The 21,400-nt window shown below is 42.4% G+C and overlaps 3 protein-coding genes across 3 annotated transcripts; all 3 read left to right on the top strand.

Moving 5' to 3' along the window:
- The first annotated feature begins 1,339 nt into the window (after positions 1–1,339).
- Positions 1,340–8,008, top strand: LOC102794048 (myeloid-associated differentiation marker homolog). Its single transcript, XM_006792350.3, has 2 exons — positions 1,340–1,466; positions 5,431–8,008. The coding sequence occupies exon 2, from the start codon at positions 5,512–5,514 to the stop codon at positions 6,391–6,393; it is 882 nt and encodes a 293-aa protein (XP_006792413.1). The 5' UTR covers positions 1,340–1,466; positions 5,431–5,511; the 3' UTR covers positions 6,394–8,008.
- A 6,861-nt stretch (positions 8,009–14,869) lies between these two features.
- On the top strand, positions 14,870–15,938 carry LOC102794237 (myeloid-associated differentiation marker homolog). The gene has a single exon (XM_035908408.2). The coding sequence runs from the start codon at positions 15,013–15,015 to the stop codon at positions 15,892–15,894; it is 882 nt and encodes a 293-aa protein (XP_035764301.2). The 5' UTR covers positions 14,870–15,012; the 3' UTR covers positions 15,895–15,938.
- A 2,021-nt stretch (positions 15,939–17,959) lies between these two features.
- On the top strand, positions 17,960–18,841 carry LOC148097695 (myeloid-associated differentiation marker homolog). Its single transcript, XM_087831976.1, has one exon. It carries the CDS (start codon positions 17,960–17,962, stop codon positions 18,839–18,841), a length of 882 nt encoding a protein of 293 aa, XP_087688102.1.
- The last annotated feature ends 2,559 nt before the right edge of the window (positions 18,842–21,400 follow it).

Consider the following 21,400-nt stretch of genomic DNA (forward strand, 5'->3'; position numbering starts at 1 on the left):
CATCACATGAAAAGTGCTTAAACATTAGTTTTCATTAAGCAACTTGTTTTCCAAGGAGTGAAACACATACTTATATAATTGCTCCCATATAAAAGTCATGACCCCGCTTAAGTAACACAAAGGTTTTAGGACACCATTATTATCAACATCATGTTGTTAGATGATAATTATTGATTCATTAACCTGTACATCACTTTTACTTTGCAGCTGGAGATTATTTTACTTACTGAGCTATATATTTCTGATTGGTAGTAAAATATACAATATAATAACTAACTACAGCTTTCAGCAAACAGCAGCCTACAAGATTTGCAAGTAAAATAAAAATAGAATATATAACTATATTCTATCACCAGCCCTATGCTTTTGTCCAGTGATATTATGATTAACAGTACTGTACAATTATTCAGTAATACTTATGTAGTTATGACCACGTGTGAATAAATACCTGATTAGAAGAAGAAAAGAAAAAAAACCATATATTTTTTAATCAAATTAGATTTTTTAATCAAATCTTTTTTATTATTTTATTATATTTTAGTTGTTTATTTTTATTTACTGCTACTGGGATTATGGTTGATCTGAGCTGTGCTAACTCAAAATGCTGCAATGCAATTTCAAAGTAACTGGAAACAAGTGTTATTAAGTCGAGATTTTGAGATTAATAACCTAAAACTCTGAATTACAGATGGCAAAAATAAGTAAATAAATGAACCAGTCTCTCTCACACACATACACAAACACACCCACATACAAATCAGAGTTGGAAACAAGCTTCCATAGCTTATAGCAAGGTATTGTTAATTTCCCATCCTTTTTCTCTTATTGAGAAGCATCAGCTTCTTGGGTTCTGCCACCATCTTTGCCGTTCGTGAAATCTCCCTTAAACTTCAGTCCAAGATGTATTTGAGTGATACTGAAATTAATTTAGGTCAGTGTTCAAAATTGGTAAATATCACGATGGCTGGCAAGTCGTGCTTCTAGAAGCATTCTGGCACAATGAAAAGTGAACTTTCAGGTAGCTGCATTTCAAACAAGCATATTATGCTAACAGACTTCACATAGAAAGCTGCAGTCACTCACAGAGCTTTTCATTATTTTGATTCCCGGCTTTTCATTAGTTTTGCACCAATAAATAGCATTAAACTAATTAGGAAGATTAGATAGGAGGGCTCAGAGTAACAGAGCAGTAGCCTGGGTAGCATGGAGGAGGGAGATGAGGAGGAGGAGAAGGAGGATGATTTAAGTCAGACGAGAATAACGGTGCAGACATTTGACGCCTAATTTGGTTTTTTTGGGCGGGGAGCACCTCGTCTGAGCTACTAGAAGATCCAGCCAGGGGGCTGAAGACCTGCAATCGTCGGCTCTCCTACCACTTGCATGTTCTCAGGAGCTGAGAGCAGCAGCAGCAGCAACAACGAGAAAGCAGAAAGGAAACTTCCCGCTGTGGTGTTTTTGCGATCAAGGTAGGCGTTTTGAGAAGTGTACAGGAAAGTTCACAGCACACAGTGGTAGACTTTACTGAGAAGAATTGATTACTTAGTCTACGCTTTTATTTTGAAAATCTACAGGCTTTTGACGAATTAGAATTTTCCACCACGAGGAGTAACTTTAAATATCCAGATGTTTTACTAAACATTATCGCGTAGTTCGATTTTTCAAAAGAAAATGTTTGTTATATGTTTTTGAGACTATATAAAAGACTGCAGTGTGGTGTGCTTCTGTGGTTGGAGCAGGGTGTGGCAAGTGGCACTCCCACTTTACTGTCAATGAATGAACTGCGTGAGACTAAAACAGCTGTCAAACTTACATGTTTTACTTTACAAAAGGGTTACATTCTCCTTTTACCTATTCCCTGATGTGCCTAAACATTTCTTCTTCTTCTTTTAAGTTTTTCCTTTAATTGAGATGTGGCTTTTGTTGAGTGGGTCAGTCTCAGAGAAGCAAAATGTGATCCTCACTGTACCTTTTATCAGAAAGATTTTGTGCCTCGACTACTTAGGATTTTTTCAGCAAATGCCTATCAATCTTTCAAAACACAGTGCTCAGTTTTGAATACACTGACATCATGCTCTAACTTGCACATACTGAAATTGTTGGCCAACAGAGTTCATCTTGTTCATCTTGTGCCTCCATCTCTATAAGTGGATTATAGGTGAAATTGAGTAACTAACGTTGTGCCATGGCAACAAAACAAGGACACCACATGACCTCTCTGCTGGGACACTGAAACATTCGTTTCCTGAACATCTTGACATGATAGTACACCTTGACATTTGTGTGTGTGTGATATGTGTAAAGTGACTGTGCAGAGGAGCATGATACTGTCACATCCTGATATAATCTATTTTCTATTTTCAGCATCTCTTGCAATTAAGGAAGTCCCCCCCCCACCCCTTTTGATTTCCATGCTGTGCTGCGTAACGACACTTTTTCCACGCTTTTTTCTCTATCATGACTATTTTTCTCTCCTTTATTCTTTCCTGATTCAATTCCACAAGTAGCAAAGCAATGGCAGTAGGAGTAGCGGGACTGATTTTTCCATGACGACCCTCCATATTCATTTATTTTGAGTGGTTTACACAAAGCATAATCGCTACCCTGACTCTCGGGCTGGGTAGGGACTTTTGAACAAGGAGGGAGAAAGAGGACAACTGGTGGAAAAGAGAGGGAGTAGCCAGCCACCAAACGAGACCATGAGGAGGAAAGCAAGGAAAGAAAAAGAGAAGAAAAGACAAAACTTGGCAAACATGACAAAGTTACCAGTTGTTCAGCCAGACTGCAGCACATCTGGAACCCATGAGTAACTTGGAAAATTTTTATAAGAAATAGGGGAGGAGGTAGAGAGAGAAGGGAGGAGTGGTGAAAGCGAGGGGCCTTGTAGTGACTCAACCTTCAGCTATTCCCCTCCATCACTGTGTTTAAACTATGTGTCCTTCTGTGGCCAAGGCACAGGGCTTCCCCCGTGTTCTCCTCCCTCCTAGGGTGAAGTGAGTCATCCTGAATCAGTTTGCATGGTCTTTTTCCCCCCATTTCTCTCTTTTTGTCCACTTCTTTGTCTTGATACCTCACCACCAGTTTAGCTTTTCACCTCCCCAACCATGACTGTGTCATAGATGTTTAATAGGACTAATGTAAACAGGCCTTTTCTCCATGTTTATAACTGTCTCTCTGTGTAAGCTGTGTAAGGAGAGGAGCACTTGTGGAGCCAAGCAGGCAATAGGTGAGGGGAAGGGAGGAAAGGGAGGAAAGGCAGCCAGTGTTGCCAGAGTGAATCTGAGCTGTAAAAATGTTAGATGTGGAAAAAAAAAACCAAGGAAAAAAATCCAACCCCCCCAAAACACCACTGTAGATAAGCTGCTATATAGAATTTTCCTAAAAGCATTACAGCAAGCACAATGACAGGATATGAACTCTTCTGTAAGTTGACTAATCTTGTCAACCTTGCAGTGCAGTGCAGCTGCCCAACCAGTTGCAGTTTGAGGTAAATTATATTATCTGGAAAATACTTGCATACAGATCGCTAAAAGCATTTTGTAAGTAATTTTTGGTATGAAGTCTGGAGATAACACTAGTACTAATTATTTTGGGTGGAAGGCTGAGCAATAAAATTGAGCAAACGGTAAGAAGGATGAGGGATAAGTGTACCAAAAGATATAAGGCAAAAACAGCGACGCTGTGTTTTGTATCAATTTGTATCAAGTTAAGTACTTTTCGAGTGAAAATGTTGCATTCAGCTCTGTCATGGCAATTTTGTTTTCTGACATTTTAAAGTGTGCCTAGCTGATTTCCAGCTCTGTAGCTTTGTAAAATTAACAGAAAAGCTGTTTGAGTTCTACCATAGAGCCACTCTCTTCCCTTGCAAACAGAAGGTTTGAGCCTGAGCTGTCTGGAGCTCGAGGTTTCGTCTGAAAAGGATTAACACTAAAAATGGTGACCTGATTATTTGAAGTGTTGACCACTTTAACATGTGCATCCACCTTTGTGACAGTATGACACCCCAACCCCTGTGGATTTGTAATCTTCTGCGTTGAAGCGTCAAGTTTGGCATTCTGGTCATGTGGATGCTGTGGTTAAATCAAACCTTAATTTACAAAATGAACACTTGCTAATCTGAGGAAGACTCAAAGTAGAAATTAAGAGTATAAACACACTTTATACTGTCACCCAAAAAAGTAAGATTATATATAATGTAATAATAGTGCATTCATTCTCTTCATCATTAAAAATGTTCTTCATTGTCCAATTAAAATAGACTTGCTCAAACTCGACACTTATGAGTTTTGCTGTGACAGCCATTCCAGGTCCAGTATGACCACTAATTTATTTTGGCCACTGATAACAAAGTTTATTGCTCAGTAATTTGTAATTATCATAAACCTGATATTGGTTGAAGCCAAATATATTCAGTCTTGCATTAAAGCAACAAGGTGTCTCCAACAAAAAGCACCATGTTTTTAAATTACTGCCAAAAGAAAGCAAAAAAGTTATGTGACACATTCTGTCTTTGAAATTAAAGGTCTTATAGTTTTTTCTAGTCATTGTAAAATGCAAGCGTCAGCTCTTACCCCAGGTGGGTGTAACTTAACTGAAAGCAGCTCTGTAGCCAGCTGAAGAAGTAGTGACAGGCAAGTAGTGACATACTTGTTGGACTAAATCTTACATTTCCAGAAATATTTCTAGAAATATGAACTGTAAACTTTTTAACCGCTGACAAAAATATTTTAAACTACATTAAATATTCTAGTCAAATATAAAATTTAATTAAAACACCTTAAAGATATTAGATATTAGGAGCAATATAATTTTGCTTGGTGCTATGTTACACTGAATTTTCTACCCAAAAAAGGAGAGGACAAAAGGACTTCAGCTTTCCTTAGACTATATTCATAGTTTAAATTCCAAATTGCACTGTACTTGCGACACTGGGAGTGGGTGTGGAACAAATAGGCCACATTTGCAACACGATGACAGACAGGGGTCTGAGGAGTTTGTAGCACAACACCCATCTCTGAGGACATGACTATTGCGCAATGTCTGAAAGAAAGAGGCTGCACTCAGTGCTTCAATTCTGTTATGAGAACAAGTCTGGAGCTTGTATGAGACATAAACTACCAGAGAAATTAAAATGGTGTGTTCACCAGCTGATTTGACCAGATGTGAATGGGCTGTGACACGTTTGACCACAGTGAACTCATTATTTGCAGTTTCGAATTGTGTTTTCAGGATTTGAGTTGTTGTTTAAGTCATTCATGAAAATACAACGGTAGAATTGTTCCACTCAGAAATTGGTATGTAGTCGGATGAACCCTGTTTGCGCACAGGTTGCTGGTCTCGTATAGTTATATCTTATATTTCATCTAGAGCCATAAAAAGTTGCATGAGATTCTAAAACACCACTTACTAATCATTGTCTTTTTCTTCTTACAGGTTTGTCTGCCTGACAGAGGAAACTCCCACAAATAAGAGGAAACTTTTCTACTTCTCTCATCGCCCAATTCACCTGTCATTATGGCAATAGTCCTCCACTCCAGCCCTCTGCTGTGGACACGGCTGGCAGCCCTGGCTTTCTCCTGTGTGGCATTCTCTGTGGCCGTGCATGGTGCCCAACTCGGGCACGGCACCGGAGACTGGTGCATCTTCTGCTGGGCCTTCAGTTTTGCCGGCACTCTGCTCGTGATTCTGGTGGAGCTCTTCGGCCTGCAGACCAAAGCCCCTGTTTCCTGGAAGAACTTCCCTATCACCTTTGCCTGCTACGCTGCCCTACTCTGTTTGTCCGCCTCTATCATCTTCCCACTCTACTTCCTCAAGGGTTTATCAGGCTCCAGTTCAGTCCGCGACTACCGTATTGTGGTAACCGTCTTCTCCTGCTTGGCTACCATTGCTTACATAAGTGAGGTGAGCATCAGCAAGGCGCGTCCGGGTGAGGTGGCCGGCTACATGGCCACAGGACCTGGACTATTGAAAGTCTGTGAGACCTTCGTGGCCTGCGTCATCTTCGTCTTTGTGAGTGACCCCGTGTTGTACGACCGTCACGATGCACTGAAGTACTGCATGGCTGTCTACTGCATCTGCTTCATCCTGTCAGCAGCCATCATCCTGCTCTGTATAGGCGAGTGTACCGGGTGCTTGCCTTTCCCATTCCCCCGGTTCCTGTCAGCCTACGCCATGCTGGCCGTGGTCCTCTACCTGTCAGCAACCATCATCTGGCCTATCTTCAACTTTGACCCCAAACACGGTGGGAATAAAACTAGGCCATACACCTGCAGCTCACAACCGGGGTTGTGTTTGTGGGATAAGCGCATGGCAGTGGCTGTACTCACCGGTGTCAACTTCATCCTCTACCTGGCAGACCTGATCTACTCCACCCGTCTGGTATTTGTCAATGCCTAAAAAACAGGAAATCAAGCTAGCAGTATGCTCCAAATAAAATTGAATTTGCCCACTTTGACAAAGGCTCTGGAATTGCTGTCTCTTTTATTGCTGCAAGCAAATGGTGGCATACTCAGTCTAGCACTCTGATCACTTTAATGGTATCACTAGAGGACAAGCCGTGATAGGAGACTAGAGAACAAACTTTAGCATGATAGCACAGCTGAGACAAATCCTGTGTGACTCAATTTGTTGTTTGAAATTTGCCCTTAAAATGATAAGATTTCACTTTTGCTAGAACCAGACAGAAGGAGAAAAGCATGCCCTATGGCCCAAGGTAACTGTGCAGTGGTAAATACGGAAATGTATTTTTAAAAAACAAAACAAAAGAGAGTGTGCTCAAGCCATGAATGAAGCTTTTCATAGGTAGAGATTGACATGTTCAGATGGTCAAAACACAGATCTTGTGCTATTTTTGGTTTCACGTTAAAAATTAGCCGTGAAACCTTGCCAAATTTAATTTTGTGTGAAGTATACTGCATGACTGAATTTCTTAGAGAGAAAGTGAGAGAGAGAGAGAGAGAGAGAGAGAGAGAGAGAGAGAGAGAGAGAGAGAGAGCAGGGAGGAGTTGGAAGCAAGTTAGTAGTTGTGTCTACACATACAACAATATGAATTTCTGTTCATGTATTGGGGCATGTAAATGGCAAATATTTGCTTCCAGTGACCCAGATAGACTCTTATCTTTTATATAGAGACCTGAATGTGATTGCTGGAATCTGCTGATATTACTCAAAATTTTTAATGGTAGATCAGTTCCCATTTTAAATGTTTAAATACATTTTTCATGTATGCAGGGATGCTTTGGATAGTAGTAATCTACCAACAGATTTCCCAAAAGAAGGCCACGTCTTATTTACATGCTGTGTGCATGTAAATAAGACAGAAAAATAAAAACAAAGCTAATGTTGAGTTTTTGTTTGATACTTTTGGCAGAGTGTATGTCAAAAGTGTATATATAAAAAGAAAATCAGTGAACACTTCAGATTAACTGTTACAGAAAATATTGAGGTGCCATGTGACTGACTTTTGTGACCTTTTTTTTTTTTTTAAATGGCATCATTAAACTTCATTGCAGTACACAAAGCAGCTGACAGGGTTGCATCAGTCAGTCATTTCTTTAAGTTCATATCCCAACAATTCAACCACTTAAAGAAGTTATGAATTGGTTTACATGATGTTAAAGATGATTGGTAGGCTAGCTTTTGCTCTTGTTATGGAATGTGCATATCTGTGAGCTATAATCTATTGTAAGAACATATATGGATTTAAAGAAACAAGAAAAACATATAGTCAAAGTGCACGTATTAATGTTTTCATTGTGTGTTTATATTTCTGGTGTCTCCAAATATCCAAGAACCTACTAATGCTGGTCCCTCACAGCTAAGGTTATATTCATTAAATCTATTTGTTTTGTACTGCTCATAGAAATCTAATAAAAAGGTTTCTCTCTGTCTAGATGATCTTAGGATTGTAGTCTTTACATTTTTTATACTCTGCTGTTCCAAGTGTGGAAACCGCATCAGTGTTGAAGGAAAATGTATTCCAGTGTTTTAATAAAACCACATGATTAACAGATGTTTGTGTGTTACTTTCATGTTTTTATGCTTTGGTTTAGTCCCCATATGATCCAATTTGAACATTTTATTTAACTCTAAACTTAGTTTTAGCCACCCTGTTGGTGTAGCTCCTCTTCTTAGTCAAGGCTGAAAAATGCCAACATCTATTAGAAGCTGCAAAATCTGGTATAGATATTTAATATTAAGTGTGTGACACACACACATAGGAAAATAACTGGTAAATAAGTAGGTACCTGTCCAAATGGAAACAGCCAGGGTTTAAAGCAAGAGCCCAAAAAAATCAATACCTTCAGTGGCAACACGGGGCTGGCTCCAAAAGTGAGTCCCACAACCAACTCTAATGTTAAAACCTCCACCTTTCCAGCCAAAAAAAACCAGTGTGTTGGTCTAAAGAGCTTGGAAAGAAAGCAACTGAACTTTGAGTTTCTTGAGTTTCTATTTAAAACTCAGGTGAAACGCCATTGTAATGGAGAATGTCACTTTAAGAGGGATGGACTTGACCTCCTGACTATGAATAATGAAGATGATAAGGTGCTGACTCTATGAATCCACAATCTCAACAGGGTTGTCCGATAAGAACAGATGGCTTATCCACAAAATCCACTGCCACTCAGGTATCTGTCGTTCACTCATTTATTTAACAAGAATCCGAGGTACACATCCATAATGTGAGTGAGGGGATTTAACAGGCTGTAAAATGCTATATGCTGTGTGGTGAAGTGATGGTGTGGTTTCTGTTGGAAAGAACATAAAAGTCTTCCATAATTATGTGAACAGAGTGAATTAAATGTGTAATACAATACAAACAATACTGGGTAGTGGAACATTCAACCAAAATAAGGGAGTATCAACAAATGCTAATTTTACTATTTACATAAATCCTAACTAGGCACTTTACACTAGAGCCAAGATGAGAAATTAGTGACGGTCCCTTAATGACCGCATGGCAGAGGCGCCTTCGCAGTAAACGGCAGTAACATTCGGTAAACAAAGTGTGTGCCAAGGATTTAAACAAGGGAGGATAATGGCTGCAGCAAAGAACAAACAGGATAAACACAGAAACTTACAGTCTCATGGACGCACACTGCTAACAGCATAAGGAACGAAAATCCACACGGTGAGTAAAACTCTGCTGACTCTCCCCACCTGCAGCTCCGACCGAACTCTGCGTCAAAGCGTGATGATGAGGTAGAATTGGGTCTTCTGATTGGTGAAGAGGATGGGTTGCCTCACTGCTCATTGGCTAGTTGGCATGCTGATATATTTACTCGGCAGATGTGGCTCTGTTCGTCGGTACCGTGGACGGGCTGGCCTTTTGTACAGCCGCCCTCAACTTTGCGAAGCAAAGGTGCACTTCACTCAGGAAGGTCAGGCAGTAGACTCCGGTGGAAGAGCTGTGAGTCTGATGAGTCGAGCCACTGGTTGGGTGTATGTCTTGTCTCCAACCTGTATCTGAACGGTCTGAACCCTGCCATCTGCTCCAGGGATGACTTGGATGACCTTACCAACTGGCCATAGGGCACGAGGGAGCTGCTGGTCCACAATGAGAATGTTAGTGCCAACAGTCAACTCATCTCTTTCCTGCTGCCATTTATGCCGCATCTGGAGTGAAGGTAGATAATTCCGGATGTAGTGGATCCAGAATTGATCCGCCAAGGCTTGACACTGCCTCCCCCTACGACGGCTCAGGAGTTCTGCTTCTGGGTAGACGACCTGTGGCATACTGGAATCAGGCCGCCCCATCAACAACATGTTGGGAGTGATTGGATCAGCATCTGCTATGTCTGAGGAGACATAACCTAGTGGCTTAGAGTTGATGATGCTCTCTACCTCGCCGAGTATCGTCCTAAAGACTTCCTCTGTGACATGCTGCGAGCCGAGAATGGTATGCAGCGCAGACTTGATGGAACGAATCTCCCGTTCCCAGGAACCACCGAAATGTGGAGCCTGTGGAGGGTTGAAACGAAAATGAATCTGCTGGCTGGCCAACTGTGACTTCAGAGCTGGGCCGAGGGCGTTGAAAGTCTCCTGGAGTTCAAAGCTACCACCTTTGAAGTTGGTACTTTGATCCGACAGTAGTTCGAAGGGCTTCCCACGTCTCGCGATGAAACGATGCAGTCCCATCAGGAATGAGTCAGTGTCCATGCTGGCAAGCAGCTCAAAGTAGACTGCGTGGGTGGTTAGGCATTTGAAGATGATCCCCCACCGTTTCTCGGTACGCTGCCCCATCTTGACAAAGTATGGACCAAAGCAGTCCACCCCAGTTGAATAGAAGGCTGGGCGATGAAGTCTTAAACTGGATGAGGGAAGGTCAGCCATCTTGGGAATTACCGGCTGACTGCGCCACCTCCTGCATTCAGGACAGTTGTACTGGTGCTTCCGGATGGCCTCTCGTCCTCGAAGTATCCAGAACCTGCGCCGGAGCTCAGCAAAGACCCTCTCGGAGCCTGGGTGAGCAAGCCTGCGATCACAATCCTGGATGATGAGCTTTCAAGAAAGTCAATGGGTCAAGAAAGACAGGATGCAAGATGTCTTGACTGAGGGTTTCACATCTGCGAAGCTGCCCCCCTACACGGATCAGTTGAGCCTCTGGGTCACACTCAGGAGCTAAGGCAAGTAGGCGATTGCTGGCAGCTACTGGTTTGTGAGATGACAGCCGAACAAAATCTTCAGGAAAACTGTCTTCCTGTACCTTCCGGAGGAATGCTAGCTCTGCTTGCCTGTAATTCTCTGATGTGGGTGTCGAGTCGGCAGCTGTCCCATGGACAGCTCGAATGTAATCTTCCAGCAAGTCCTGGAAGCCACCGAAAGAAGCAACATCAGGTAGATGTGGATCAGATATTCACTCCTTAGCGGGACTGGTTCCTCTTTCCACAGCAACAGGGTGGCATATCGGCATATCTTCTCCTCTAGCATCTTGACAGCCATGGTATCTTGTTTTGAATGTGTGGCCACCTTCTCATTCTGGTATGGGAGAACATCCATCTGCCAGAGCTTGGCTACTAGAAGTTCAGCACTGGGAGTCAGGGTCCTTGTGAGTAGACACTGAGGAGTGGAGGCTTGATGTAGAAGAACCTTGGCTGGACCCTGCAGAGTTCAACCCAGCCATGTCTTGAGTGCAGCTGGTCCTCCCCGTGGACCCAGATGTACAGGCTCTATTGGAGTCAGGAGATGTAGGAATATATAGAGAAGGAAACGGAATGTCCTTCCACCGTTCTAATGTTTGTCGGATGGTTTGAAGCGCCAACTCCTCCCTCATTCCCTGAAGGCCCAGCTCTTGGGCAGCACTGTGAAGAAGGATTGTGCACTCTGACCCATCATCAAGGATGGCGTATGTCTCTAGCTTCCTTTTGCCGTTGTAGAGGCACACCCTGACCATTTTCAGTAGCACACAACTGGTCCCCCAGGTTGGTTCAACGTAGTACATGACGGGTTGGACTGCTTCCTCCGCCGGCCTGTCAGAGCTAGAGCATTGCTGGCATCTAGCTTTCAGGTAGTATTTCATCTCTGGATGGTCCCTTCCGCATCTCCAGCACCGCTTGCCTGTCTGAATCCAAGACAACTTCTGCTCTGTATTGAGCTTCTTGAAATTTGTGCACTGATTGAAATAGTGCTGAAGATTATTACAGAAATGGCAGAATTTCTTTGGCTTCCCCAATTTGGAAACTGGACGTAATGCCTGTTTCGGAGGCTCTGGTCCTTTAGCAGGAGGGTCGTAGCCCAATAAGACGGTTGTGGTTGCCGCTGTAGATCTCTGCTTGGGTCTGGCACCCTTCCCACAATCCACGTGGCTCTCGAGGTTGCTGAGGCTGATGGAAATACACATCATCATTTTGGATGCGGACTTCGTATTCAAGCCACTCTGCCAAATCTGCTAAGGTTGGGATGGGTGTCTGAAGAGGATTGATGAACCGCTTAAACTGCGCTCAAAGACTGTGTGGCAGTTTGGACAGCAGTCTGGTAACGTGTGACCCACACTCTAGTTCTGCTCTCCCCTCTTTCCCAAGCTGTTCCAACATTCCCACGAGACCCCTCACTTTGAGGGCGAAAAGACGTAACGCTCGGCTGTCACCACTCCGTACCGGAGACTCTGACAACACGTCTAAGATCCGCTGCAGGGTAAGTTTGTGAGGTTGACCATACAGCTCTATCAGAGATGACATGGTCTGGCTGTATGGGTAGCGGCTATTGCTGTAGGAATCGGCAATCAGGAGGGCGTCTTCCAACTTGAGGTGATTGACTAGGATCTGGTACTTGAAACGTTCAGTTGCATCATGAGGCAGGATATTGTCAAGTGCCATTCGCAAACGAGCGAACTGGCTGGGGTCATCAGAGGTGAAGTATGGAATGTGTGGTGTTGGTCCCCGGTACACGGTCTCTGTACTCGGTAGAGGTTCGTGCTGACCATATTTCCTCCAGTCTTTGGAATCAGTTGGCGGCTAACGAGGCGGGTCCCCAGTCATCTCCTGGAAGCTTTCTGGTTGTTGGCGCTGAAAGGTGTATGGCTCTGCATATTCAGGGGTGACCTGCCTCTTCACCCATGCTTCAGGGCCATACTTGTCCTTCACGTTAATTTTCCTGACCTGTTCAGTCACAGGAAGTTGACTGTACTGATAAGGTGGCGCACGTCTGAAAAGAGCTGAGGCTGCTGCACTAGCAGGAATTTCTGACACTGAAGGTGGTGGAACAGGGAATGGCTCAGCACTCTGAGGATCAAGTGGAAGTGATGCCTCTGGCCAAGGTAAATCCTGTATGTCATCCTCTGGTATGTGAAAGGAACGTACAGTGTGTGAGTAGTGGCTGGAGGCATGGTCAGGATGAGGAGACTGAGGCATGGAATATGTCCAAAAGGACTGCCTCTGGTCCTGGGTACTGGGGCCTAATGCAGAAGGTTGGGGAGCTGGCAATGTCTGGAGGGCTGAGGACCAGAGAGAGAGAGCACCAAGCAGTGTCTGAACCTCTCGTCTGAGCTGATTATTATCTTCCTGCATTTCTCTCAGTGCTGACAATACCACGTCTGAGGTGCCATGCTGAGAAGTCTGGTCAGCTGGAGTGGCTGAGCTGTTGGGATGTGCACCATGGTAATCAGGGGAGTGGTTGTGCGACGCATACACCTGTGGTAGTGATCTCCTCGGCAACTGCACCAAGAAGTCATCAAGGTAACCATCGCGACGAGGACTACTCCGCCTAGGCTGCACTGTCGAGTGCAGATCCACTGAGTGTAGTGCAAGCTAGCGAGACAGAAGCTAAGCTTGTTGCAACATGGCAACTGCCTCAACGCTACCTGAAATTGAACCTCCCCCACCCTCATTCAGATCTGGCGTTTGGAACCATCTTGGTTTTTATGTGAAGCATGACCCTGATGGTAAGCGCATCATGGACAAAAGTAAAACAGTATGTCGGATGTGCCACAAAATGCTCAATTGGTGGGAACTAGTGCGTTAGCGCAGTTACCTTGTTAACGTGTTGACGCCGTCCATTCCCACCCACGAGGCGATCCGAGGTAACTCGTTAACGGAGATTTGCCGCGTTATGGTGTTAATATCATTTTAACGAGATTAATGCTGACAGCACTAGTGGGAACACAACGAATATGACTGCACATTTACACCGACATCATCCTAGTGCAAAGACAAGTGGAAGCAGACAAAAACAACAAGCACGCATGCTACAAACTTTACCCGAGTCATTTAGACAGCCGTTAGCACATGATTCTCCTTATGGGGACCTGATATGTTTAATATGCTGCTGAGAGTATACCCCAGAAGAAGCGTATAGTATAGCTTTTATTTTGGAAAGAGCCATTTCTCTGTAATAAACTCTCTTTTCCAAAGATGAGTGATTTCTCGATCAGATAGATTTATTATTTTATCCCTTTGTTGTTTCAGCAACATTAAATCTAAAAACTGTATGTCTGAGTTAAAATATATATTTATAATTTTAATAAATGACAAATTAAAAAAGCATGAACATTTTTTTTGTATCGAAAAAATATCGAACCGTGACACCAAAGTATCGAACCGAACCGTGAATTTTGTGTATCGTGGCACCCCTAATATATATATATATATATATATATATTAGGGGTGCCACGATAGTTGTATCGATATTGAACCGTTCGATACAGTGCTTTCGGTTCGGTACGCATATGTATCGAACAATACAAAATTTTTAATTTATTTTATCAACTTTTCTTCTGACCATGTGTGTGTGTGTATATATATGTATATGTATGTATGTGTGTGTGTGTGTGTGTGTGTGTGTATGTGTATATGTATATATATATATATATATATATATATGTATATATGTCATGTCAGTATGGACCAAAATTAAGGAATGTTTTCAGCATCTTGTTGAAGAAAAAATAAATATAAATTAATTAACTAAAAGAAAAACAATATTTGGTCTGGAGGTAACTACCTCTCACTACTCTGTTAACTTGTACCCATCACCTCTCTTCTTAGAGATTCCTTTCAGCTTTGCGCTGACCCCAGTGTGTGAATCAGTGACAACTGTCACAACGACTGTAAATGTTTGACCACTGGAGGCTGCACTTGATGCTTCAATTCTGTTATGAGAACAAGTCTGGAGCTTTCATGAGACATAAACTACAAGAGAAATAAAAGATGCCGCGCTCACCAGCTGATTTGACCAGATGTAAATGGACTGTGATGGGTTTGACCACAGTGAACTCATTATTTGTAGTTTTTGCGTTTTCAGGATTTGAGTTGTTTTAGCCATTCATGAAAATACAAAGGCATCATTGTTTCACTCAGAAATTATTATGTAGGAGGACTGACTCTCTTTGGGCACAGACTGCTGGCCTCACATAGTTATAGCTTGTATTTCATCTGGAGCCATAAAAAATTGCATGAGACTCTAAAACACCACTTACTAATCATTTTCTTTTTCTTACAGGTTCGTCTGCCTGACAGAGGAAACTCCCACAAATAAGAGGAATCTGTTCTGCTTCTCTCATCGCCCAATTCACCTCTCATCATGGCAATAGTCCTCCACTTCAACCTTCTGCTGTGGACACGGCTGGCAGCCCTGGCTTTCTCCTGTGTGGCATTCTCTGTGGCCGTGCATGGTGCCAGGACCATCCCCATCATCGGAGACTGGTGCATCTTCTGCTGGGCCTTCAGTTTTGCCGGCACTCTGCTCGTGATTCTGGTGGAGCTTTTCGGTCTGCAGACGAAAGTCCCTGTTTCCTGGAAGAACTTCCCTATCACCTTTGCCTGCTACGCTGCCCTACTCTGTTTGTCCACCTCTATCATCTTCCCAATCTACTTCCTCAAACATTCCACAGGACCCAGTACGATTCGCGACTACCGTATTGTGGCAGCCTTCTTCTCTTGCTTGGCTACCATTGCTTACATAAGTGAGGTGAGCGTCAGCAAGGCGCGTCCGGGTGAGGTGGCCGGCTACATGGCCACAGGACCTGGACTATTGAAAATCTGTGAGACCTTCGTGGCCTCCATCATCTTCGTCTTTGTGACTGATCCTGTGTTGTACGACCGTCATGATGCACCGAAGTACTGCATGGCTGTCTACTGCATCTGCTTCATCCTGTCAGCAGCCATCATCCTGCTCTGTATAGGCGAGTGTACCGGGTGCTTGCCTTTCCCATTCCCCCGGTTTCTGTCAGCCTACGCCATGCTGGCCGTGGTCCTCTACCTGTCTGCAACCATCATCTGGCCTATCTTCAACTTTGTCCCCAGGCTTGGTGGGAATAGAGATAGGCCATACACCTGCAGCACAGAATCGGGGTTGTGTTCATGGGATAAGCGCATGGCAGTGGCTCTACTCACTGCTGTCAACTTCATTCTCTACCTGGCAGACCTGATCTACTCCACCCGTCTGGTATTTGTCAATGTTTAAAAAACAGGAAGTCAGGCTAGCAGTATGCTCCAAATAAAATTGAATTTACCCACTTTGACAAAGGCTTTGGAAATGCTGTCACTGTTACTGCTGCAAGCAAATGGTGGCATACTCAGTTTAGCACTCTGGTCACTTTAATGGTATCACTAGAGGACAAGTCGTGATAGGAGGCTAAAGAGCAAACTTTAGCATGATAGCACAGCTGAGACAAATCTTGTATGACTCAATTTGTTGTTTGAAATTTACTCTGAAAATGATATGATTTGACTTTTGCTAGAACCAGACAGAAGGAGAAAAGCATGCCCTATGGCCCAAGGTAACTGTGCAGTAGTAAATATGGAAATGCATTTTAAAAAACTCAAAAGAGAGTGTGCTCAAGCCATGAATGAAGCTTTTCATAGGCAGAGATTGACATATTTGGCTGCTCTTTTTGGTCTGAAACTTTAGAAATTAGCCCTGAAATCTTGCCGAATTTAATTTTGTGTGAAGTATACTGCATGACTGAATTTCTTAGAGAGAAAGTGTGTGTGAGAGAGAGAGAGAGAGAGAGAGAGAAAGAGAAGGGAGGAGTTGGAGGCAAGTTAGTCTTTGTGTCTACACATACAACAATATGACTTTCTGTTTATGTGTTGGGGCATGTAAATGGCAAATATTTGCTTCCAGTGACCCAAATAGACTCTTATCTTTTATATAGAGACCTGAATGTGATTGCTGGAATCTGCTGATATTACTCAAAAATCAGTTCCCATTTTAATACAGAAAATACAGTTTTCATGTATGCAGGGATGCTTTGGACAGTAGTAATCTGTCAACAGATTTTCCAAAGGAAGATTAAAAAAATTCTGTGTGCATGTAGAAAAGACAGAGTGGAATAAAAACAACGATAATGTTGAGTTTTTGGGTTCTAGCAATTAGTCTTTGATATCAACACTTCAATGACTTAAAGAAGTTATGAATTGGTTTACATGATGTTAAAGATGATTGGTAGGCTAGGTTTTGCTCTTGTTATGGAATGTGTGTGTCTGCGAACTACAATCTCTTGTAAGAATATATCTGAAAAAGACAAGGAAAACATATAGTCAAAGTGCATGCATTAATGTTTTTATTGTGTGTTTATATTTCTGGTGTCTCCAAATATCAAAGAACCTATTAATGCTGGTCCCTAACGGCTAAAGTTATATTCACTATGTCTGTTTGTGTGGTACTACTCAAAGAAATCTTTTTTTTTTTTTTTAAGATTTCACTCCGTCTAGATGATCTTAGGATTGTAGTCTTTACATTTTTTATACTCTGCTGTTTCAAGTGTGGAAACTGCATCAGTGTTGAAGGAAAATGTATTCCAGTGTTTCAATAAAACCACATGATAAACAGATGTTTGTGTGTTACTTTCATGTTTTTATGCTTTGGTTTATTTAAAGCTCCTATATGGTCCAATTTGAACATTTTATTTAACTCTAAACTTTTTTTAGCCACCCTGTTGGTGTAGCTTTGTCATGTCACAATGTGAGTTAATCCCCTTGTAAGTCAAGACTGAAATACGTCAAAGTTTATTAGAAGCTGCAGAATCTGGTATAGATATTTAATATTAAGTGTGTGACACACACACATAAGAAAATAACTGGTAATATGAGTCAATAAATATACACATTTACCTGTTGCAATGGAAACAGCCAGGGTTTAATACAAGCTTGTATGACATAAACTACCAGCTGATTTGACCAGATGCAAATGGGCTATGATGTGTTTGATCACAGTGAAGTCATATTTGCAGTTTCACTTTGTGTTTTCACCATTTCATTTGTTTTAGCCATTCATGAAAATACAAAGGCATCATTGTTTCACTCAGAAATTATTATGTAGGAGGACTGACTCTCTTTGGGCGCAGACTGCTGGCCTCACATAGTTATAGCTTGTATTTCATCTGGAGCCATCAAAGGTTGCATCAGACTCTAGAATACTACTAATCATTTTCTTTTTCTTACAATTTTCTCTGCCTGACAGAGGAAACTCCAACAAATAGGAGGAATCTGTTCTGCTTCTCTCATCGCCCAATTCACCTCTCATCATGGCAATAGTCCTTCACTTCAACCCTCTTCTGTGGACACGGCTGGCAGCCCTGGCTTTCTCCTGTGTGGCATTCTCTGTGGCTCTGCATGGTGCCAGGATCATCCCCGGCACCGGAGACTGGTGCATCTTCTGCTGGGCCTTCAGCTTTTCCGGCACTCTGCTCGTGTTTCTAGTGGAGCTCTTCGGTCTGCAGACGAAAGTCCCTGTTTCCTGGAAGAACTTCCCTATCACCTTTGCATGCTACGCTTCCCTACTCTGTTTGTCCGCCTCTATCATCTTCCCACTCTACTTCCTCAAAGGTTCTATGGGCCCCAGTACAATCCGTGATTACAGCATCATGGCAGCCGTCTTCTCTTGCTTGGCTACCATTGCTTACATAAGTGAGGTGAGCATCAGCAAGGCACATTCAGGTGAGGTGGCTGGCTACATGGCCACAGGACCTGGACTATTGAAAGTCTGTGAGACCTTCGTAGCCTGCATCATCTTCGTCTTTGTGACTGATCCCGTGTTGTACGACCATCACCATGCACTGAAGTACTGCATGGCTGTCTATTGCATCTGCTTCATCCTGTCAGCAGCCATCATCCTGCTCTGTATAGGCGAGTGTACCGGGTGCTTGCCTTTCCCGTTCCCCCGGTTCCTGTCAGCCTACGCCATGCTGGCCGTGGTCCTCTACCTGTTAGCAACCATCATCTGGCCTATCTTCAACTTTGACCCCAGGCACGGTGGGAATAAAAATAGGCCATACAACTGCAACACACAATTGGGGTTGTGTTCATGGGATAAGGGCATGACAGTGGCTGTACTCACCGGTGTCAACTTCATCCTCTACCTGGCAGACCTGATCTACTCCACCCGTCTGATATTTGTCAACGCATGAGAAACAAGAAGTAAGAGTAGCAGTATGCTCCAAATAAAACTGAATTTGCCCAGTTTGTCCAAGGCTGTGGAACTGCTTTCACTTATACTGCTGCAAGCAATTAGACTTTTGATAGAGGCAGACAGTAGGAGTTTTTAATGGCAGATCAGTTCCCATTTTAATGTATTTTTTCATGTATACAGGAATGCTTATTATTTGGATAGTAATAAGCTATCACCAGATTTTCCAAAAGAAGACTCAAAAAATGCTGTGTGCATGGAAATAAGACAGAGGAACAAAAACAAAGACAGCATTGAGTTTTTGTTAGATATTTTTTGAACTATGGATACCCAAGAATAATTTTGGCATGCAGAGTGGAGCAGCCAGGGAATAGTACATGACCTGCTCTACCTCCCCAGCTACAGCCACCCTGATGTGATGCTGTCATGTCAGTATGGACCAAAATTGAGGAATGTTTTGAACACCTTGTTGATGTTATCTTTATATGTATTTAAGTAAATTATGGCAGTTCTTAAGGACAAAGGGCATTCAACCTGGGACTAGCAAGGTATGCCTAATAAAGTTTCCAGTGAGTGTATGCTTGCAGTTTAGGATTCCTCAGGATTGACTGTTAAAACTGATTTTCATTCATCAAATTCATGATTGTCCACTGAAATAGATGCAAAGCACCACGTTTTCCTACTCACTCTTCTGAAACTTGATTTTCTGTTAAACTCTGATCTCTAATTGTGCTGAATGTTCACAAAGTATATAAATGAATTAACTAAGTAAACTAACTGTAAATCAGCATAAGCTCAATGAACACTATTTGTACTCCCCTGTTTTCTTGTAACCACCACCTCTGTTCTCAGAGAGACTCCAGCTTTGTGCAGACCCCGGGGTGTGAATCAGTGACAACTGTGATTCACACCAACTGTAAATGTTTGACCACTGGAGGCTACAAGGGGGGCAGAGTGGAAACTAGGAATATTTAAGTTGCCTGTAAATCTACCATCAGGAAACAAGACAGCGGTGACGCCCAATCGAGACACAATGGTAAATGGACTTGTTCTTATATAGCGCTTTTCTACTCTGTCTGAGCACTCAAAGCGCTTTATACAACTAATTCATTCACCCATTCACACAAGCACTTTTTTCTGACCTAAGTGCTAAGTAGTCTACCATTCATACACATTCACACTCCGATGGATGCATCGGGGAGCAACACGGGGTTAGTATCTTGCCCAAGGATATTTGGCATGCAGACTCGAGCAGCCTGGGATCGAACCACCGACCTTCTGGTTAGTGGCTGACCTGCTCTGCCACCTGAGCTACAGCCACCCACAATGACTTGTACATTATTTTTCTAAAGGAAACGCTGGATATTCTGGTCTGGGAATGTGGTGCTGTAGCTGCTGGCAAGAGCTACAGCACCACAGAGTTAATAGGGCTTTACCATAAATCAGGAACATGATGACTCAGCTTCAACCAGCCTAGACAGTTTTTAAAGTTTGGTAGATAAATGATATGAGGCTAAATTAACAGCTTTGTGTGATTAACCATGTTTACCATCCTGAGCAATATATCGTCTTTAACGTGGACAGAACACGGACGACTTTTTATGTTCTCTTTATACCAGAAATGTCCCCTTTAGGATTTCAATTATACTGAAATTCGTGATCATCAAAATGTTGTTCTGTATTTTCTTTGTCATGTCACTTTGATGTTTTACCTGCACAGAACTTTACAAAAAAGACTCTTTACTAGGACTAAGAGGAAATTTACTCTGAGCTCATGGAAAAAAAGAGAGGTCAAGATGTTTACCAGTCTAGTCACGACTTGACTGGAGGCCAATCCTGGTCCAACTTCCTGCATGACGTAGTAACTTAAAGCCTGTATTGCTAAATGCTGATCAGTGTCTGGATTTTAAATGAAGGAGAAAAGAATAATTGTACTATCCTGCATTAAAAAACACTTTTGCTGCAATGGTTTAGGAATTTTTAAAGTCTTAAAAATCTGTTTTGATCAGACCCATCTTACTACTTTGATTTAACAAAAGTTTCATTTCTGATGTGTCTAAAAAAGTCATTCAAACATTTCAAAGTCCATTTTTGCACATTTTCATTTTAATAAAATAAATATTGTGCAATCTTACTGCAAACATTACACATCTTAACTCTCTTGTGTTTGTGTGTGTGCGATTTTTTACTCCATCTCGTATAAGTTTCATTTTTAGGGACAAAAGTCCTGTGCAGATCAGCTTCCTTACCCTACATTACTAAAATAATTCTTGGCCATCCCACTCTGACTCACAGGAAGAACAAAGAGTAAGTCAGCAGCACTACAATAGCTTGATACAATCTCAACTGAAAGAGGCCATAGAAAGAACTCTGTGTCTTACGCAGCATCATGTTTCCACTGGAAGAGCAGACATGTTGTTCCAAACACTGCCAAGAGTTAAATGTGGAACAACAAGCACTTGAATGACAGCACAATACCTAACTGAGAACATGTGGTTAATTAACAGAGACGCACAGATGTGCTGAGAGCCTGAAATGTGCAGCACTGCTGAAATGCATA

The sequence above is a fragment of the Neolamprologus brichardi genome, chromosome 18 (genome assembly GCF_056152115.1).
Source record: "Neolamprologus brichardi isolate AB-2024 chromosome 18, ASM5615211v1, whole genome shotgun sequence".
Classification (NCBI taxonomy): domain Eukaryota; kingdom Metazoa; phylum Chordata; class Actinopteri; order Cichliformes; family Cichlidae; genus Neolamprologus; species Neolamprologus brichardi.

Excerpts from the sequence above, each read along its gene's own strand:
- LOC102794237 (XM_035908408.2), top strand. The coding sequence starts at position 15,013 with ATGGCAATAGTCCTCCACTTCAACCTTCTGCTGTGGACACGGCTGGCA.
- LOC102794048 (XM_006792350.3), top strand. The coding sequence starts at position 5,512 with ATGGCAATAGTCCTCCACTCCAGCCCTCTGCTGTGGACACGGCTGGCA.
- LOC148097695 (XM_087831976.1), top strand. The coding sequence starts at position 17,960 with ATGGCAATAGTCCTTCACTTCAACCCTCTTCTGTGGACACGGCTGGCA.